The 4,982-nt window shown below is 59.8% G+C and overlaps 1 protein-coding gene across 3 annotated transcripts in view; it reads left to right on the top strand.

Moving 5' to 3' along the window:
* Nucleotides 1-1,831, top strand: part of POLL (polymerase (DNA directed), lambda) — a 10,369-nt gene extending 8,538 nt beyond the window's left edge. For all 3 annotated transcript variants that reach the window (XM_009323240.1, XM_009323239.1, XM_009323238.1), the window contains exons 7-8: nt 371-539; nt 930-1,831. In XM_009323240.1, coding sequence (XP_009321515.1) covers nt 371-539; nt 930-1,294 — 534 coding nt within the window. In that variant the 3' untranslated portion in view covers nt 1,295-1,831. The remainder of the gene's footprint in view (nt 1-370; nt 540-929) is intronic.
* Nucleotides 1,832-4,982: the final 3,151 nt, after the last annotated feature.

Below are 4,982 nucleotides of genomic sequence, written 5' to 3'. Positions count from 1 at the left end.
CTGAAAGGTTGTGCTGTACTTTGCCTCCTCAGCACTGCTGCACCTTCCTGCTTGTCCCAACCCAGCTCCAGCCCAGTGCCCGCAAGAGCTGATGACTGATGGTAGCACCGTGGTAGATCATTGTATTGTGTGGCAGTGTGCTGGGCATTTGCAGGATTGGGTGGAGGCCACCCCAGCTCATGTGGCTCCTGGCAGCAGGCCAGCCTCCTTGGTGGGGCAGTTTGCCATGCCTGCCAAGTGTCTGCTCTGTATGGAGACCCTGGAGATGCAGGACAGGCCGCAAGGCAGGCACAAGATCCTTTGCTGCCTTGATGGAAAGGGCATGAAGAGACTGGTCTCTGACTTCTCATCCCTCTTTCTCTTCTTGGAGGTCAGACAAGCTGCCCTGGCCCTGAAGCCTGGGCTCGTGTGTGTGGCGTGTGGCTCCTACCGTCGCGGGAAGCCCACCTGTGGAGATGTGGATGTGCTGGTCACTCACCCAGATGGGCAGTCTCACCGTGGGGTGTTCAGCAAGCTGCTTGACAGCCTCCACAGGAGCGGTAAGAGGGCTGGGGACTGGCACATGGTGCTCGAAGCTGTTGTTAGCATGGCCAAACTGAGGAGGCAATAATGAGGTGAATGGCATTCACTGAAGGGCAGGTGATCGCTTTTCCCAAGGACGGGTCATCTTCTAAGTCCTTAGACTACTGCCCCTGGTCCTGGTCCTGCTCCGGTGGCAGGTTTGCAGCCAGTGTTAAGGAGGGAGTATTGCTGAAGCTCAGCGTGGCTTCTCCTGTCTGCGTGAGGCTGTCAGGGCTGAGGCTGGGTTGCCCTTGGGGTCCCACAGCACGTTATGAGACACCTCAGCTGCTGTCTGGACAGCGGGGAGTTCGGAGTGGGGGTGTCAGTCTCTGCCATTCAGCTCCTCTCTGGCTGTTCCCTCTCCCCAGGCTTCCTTACGGATGACCTGGTGAGTCAGGAGGACAACGGTGATCAGAAGAAGTACCTGGGGGTGTGCCGCCTCCCCGGGCCAGCCCGGTGTCACCGCCGGCTTGACATCATCGTGGTGCCTTACAGTGAGTTCGCCTGTGCCCTGCTCTACTTCACCGGCTCAGCTCACTTCAACCGTTCCATGCGGGCCCTGGCCAAGACCAAGGGCATGAGCCTCTCGGAGCATGCCCTCAGCTCGGCCGTGGTGCGAGGCCCTGGAGGCGTCAAGGTGGCACCTGGCCATACTCTGCCCACTCCCACTGAGAGAGATGTCTTCATTCAGCTGGGGCTGCCTTACCGGGAGCCCTCAGAACGGGACTGGTGACACCTGGTTGTCACCCAGCACCCCGAGCCCACTGCCATGCTGCTGTTTTGAAGAATGCTGGTTTCCCCAGTGCTGCTCTGTGGTGACTGCAGACTGGGAAACGTAACCCAGCAAACTGGGGCTCCTCGCAAGCACAAGGCTCTGCTCCTGGCAGAGCTGTGTGGCTTCACCTGGCAGAGGCCGTGGGCTGGAACCATGATGGAAGCGCTGCCTGATGCTGCAGGCAGCCCCTGGCTACCAAAAGGGCTCGCTGCCCATCAGCTACCCCAGCCCTGCTCTCCCCGGGGAAGCTTCAGAAGGCTGGGCTGCAGAGCCTTGTGATCCAGCCCCTCCCAGTGCTTGGGATCAGGGAAAGTGGGGTGCGTCTTCCTCTGAGTCTGAGCACAGACACCCCAAAATCTCTGGCCTGAGCTGTGTGTGAAGGCAGCCAGGGTCTGGCCTGGCCCTGGAACAGGCCTTCCCCCTTCTCACTACTGCTGGCAGTTGCTACTGTGGGAATCATGAAGGGTCCCCCTGTGCTGCTGCTGTGTCCTTCCTCCATCTCAGCTGACTTGTGTCCTCTGGTGGGTCTTGCTGCACAGGGCCGGGCTGCTGCAACTGCCACCAGCTTCCCCTGGTGCCAGGTAAGGCTTGAGGGAGGTGTAGGGACCCAGCGCGCTGTGCCTGCTTGCTGTCAGCCCGTCGCGTGCTGAGGATCCCCCAGTGCAGAGAGCTGTGATCCCCCTGGTCTGGCCCCAAGGGCTCCTTTCCTCTCAGTGCAGGAGTGGAGCGGACCTCGCGGCTCAGGGGAACTGTGCTCAGGAAGGGTTTGAATGTAATGGCGCTGAATGTAACCCAGCAGGGCTGTGTGGTGCATAGGAGGCACGGAGGCAGAGAGAAACACAAGGAGATAGTTTAGTGCTAATTTGGGTGAAGCAAAGCTTTCCCTTTGTGCGTGTGGAAGCCATGGAGTCATCTGGGCTTTGATCAGAGAAAGCGTGTGTGTGTGTGTGTGTGTATTTAAGTATACATGTACATGTGTGCTGGCCCTGTCAGTTCCATGGGAGTGAATTTTATTTCTCGGGAAACCTCAGCTGTTTTTATATTCTGGAGATGAATTTCCCAGAGACTTTCAGTGCTCTGTCTCTGGTACGGGTATTGCAGTAGTTCCTCCTGGCAGAGGTGCTGCTCTGTGGCATTGGCTGCCAGGCGTGCCATGGTGGGCGTTTCTGTGCCAGGCCCCCAGGGCTCCCTCTGGCTGGTCTCTGGCCTGGCCTGGCCTCCCACTCCCTTGTCTTGTAGGGGACCCGGCCACCCCCACTCCACACTCTGCCGTGTCTTTGTCACGTGCAGTGACAAGCTGCGTGTTTGCTGCCAGGGCAGGTACAAGGGCATTAAACCTGGTGGTTTTGCACAGTTTCTTGCCGCACCGTCAGCCGTGGCTGCTGGGCTCCAGCAGTGGGGCTGGGGTGTTCGCTGGGGGAACCTTGACCCCAGCAGTGTCATTTGTTGGCCCAGCCTTTCTACTGAACACCTGATGGAAATGAATGTCTTCTGGCATGTCTTGGTGCTTTGAAATTCGAAGTATAATAAAGCCCTTATATCTTTTTCCTTGACATCTCTGTCTTTTTGCTGTCTGCCCTGCAGCTGTTGGGACTCTTCCCCCCGGCTGCCCAGGAGCCCCTCCTGTGCTGGCCTATCTCCATTTTCAGTACAGGCAGGGAGAAGGCAGTGGAGACCTTCACGCTGTTGGATCACCACTTCTAGCTCAGGGAGGGGAGTTGTTGGCCACCATCCTCCCATGGCAGAGTGGGATGCTGTCCCAGCATCCAGCTGGCCACGTGGCTGAGCTGGGGCCGGCGAAAAAGAGCAATTCCTGAGCTCTGAGCCTTGGGCTGAGCTCTTACTTCAGGTGTGGAGTCAGGAAGGGATTGCTGTCAGCTTTTCCATATTTCATCGAAGAGTAGGGTATATGGGAGTTGGCTGCTGCTCTGTCTCCTGTGCCTGGAACACGGCTCAGTGTCCTGAGCGTGGAAATGCCTTGGTTGTCCAAGGGGAATCTGAACAGCCTGGAAGCCAAGGGAGCACACAGCGATGAGCAGCGAGAAGGATTGCCTCAAAAGGGAGATGGAAAAGCTGGAGAGGGACAGGGGCTGCTGGGGTGGGTGGGCAGAGGCAGTGAGGGCTGGGCTGGGTTCTCTGGGGGCAAAGGGGGGTCAGCCCCAGACCAAGGCCTGGGAGGTCTGGGGGAAGCACTCTCTCCCCAGGGACCAGCCCCAGAGAGGAGGGGGTCCCCACCCTTAGGGTCAGCCAGGCTTGGCTGGGCAGGGCCACAGCTGGCCTTGTCCAGGGCTGGGGATAGTCCTGCCCCACAGGGAGGTTGGATGGGCGCTCCCCATTCCTCCAGTGCTGCTGGGATGATCCTGGAGGATTTGTCCTAGAGCCTTTTGGTTGGCAGCCCTGGACATGGGCTTATTTCTGCCTGGGCTGGGGCAGGGAGCTGAGTATGGGGATGGTCACCTTGGCCCATTGATGAACACAGGTTTGCCTCCAGCACTGGGTGCGGGGGTGAGCTGTTCCTGGAGGGCTGGGGCTGCCCCTCTCACCAGAGCCACGTACTGGGGACATCACTGGAGGTGGGGGAGGTGTGGCACTGCTGGCCCCCAGCTCCTTCCCCTTTGTCACCCCCCTCTCCAGGGACACAGTTCACACCCTGGTGCCAAACGGGTGCAGCAGCAGCGCATCAAAGCCCTGGCCCTGCTGTTTGTGCTGCTTTTACTTGGGGGGAGGCTGGACATGGGGACGTGTGGGGCCAGGGCTGCTCAGGGGCGGGACTGTTCGCCCAACCCCTTGGGAAATGGCAGTGAGGGTGGCCCTAGTGCATACATGTCGTGTGGAGGCTGCTGGGGGAGATGTCCTGCTAGTCCCCTGCTTTGTGAGGGAAGGGGCCTGATTTCTGTCTGTCCCCTCCTACCCCACAAATCCCTGCCCAGGAGCTTTGGAGGGGGCAGAGGGCCCTCCTGTGGCCAGCTGCAGCCAAGTGGGCCAAGGATGGATGGGGGTCATCTCCCCCCCGGGTGCAGCTGTGGTGGATGCAAAGGGACAGGAGGTGAAGGACCACAATAAGGAGCTTGTCCAGAGCAGCTGGGGGTGACATTTCTGAATGCTGAAGGCTCCCGCTTCTCCCTCATCCTGGTGCAAGGGGAGAAACACGAGGGGCTGGACCGTGCTGCCCACTGCGAGTCAGCCCCGGGCTGGGCAGTCCTTCCTGCCCTGGATGGAGGGGACAGAGCTGTCCCACACAGGCTCCTCTTTGTGCCCCTGATCCTGCCCTCCATCCTCCCAGTCACTTGCAGACACCAAGCCAGGGGCTAACTCCAGCCCGGCATCCCCTGAGGCCACGTGCTGCTCTGAGACCCCTCTTTTGCCCTTGCAGCAGGGCAGGAACTGGCCGCCCCCTCACCCCAGCACAGCTTCTGCCTCTTCTAAACCCCAGGATGCCACACTTGCAAAGAAGGTACAAGGGATGGGGCTCCCAGGGTGCCTGGGAGGAGGTGGGTGCTGAGCCCCCAGGATGGGTACAGGCAGGGTGAGCAAAGACGATTTTAGGCATCTCTAATGAGGTGTCGCCTGGTTCCTGTTTCCCAGGAAAGGGCTTTGGCTAATCCCCCTCCCCAGCGCACCCCCTTCCCGCCCTCCCTGGCTGTGA

The sequence above is a fragment of the Pygoscelis adeliae genome, unplaced genomic scaffold, assembly GCF_000699105.1.
Source record: "Pygoscelis adeliae isolate BGI_AS28 unplaced genomic scaffold, ASM69910v1 Scaffold294, whole genome shotgun sequence".
NCBI lineage: Eukaryota > Metazoa > Chordata > Aves > Sphenisciformes > Spheniscidae > Pygoscelis > Pygoscelis adeliae.
Note: the sequence above shows the minus strand (reverse complement) of the source record. Positions and strands in the feature narration are given on the sequence as shown.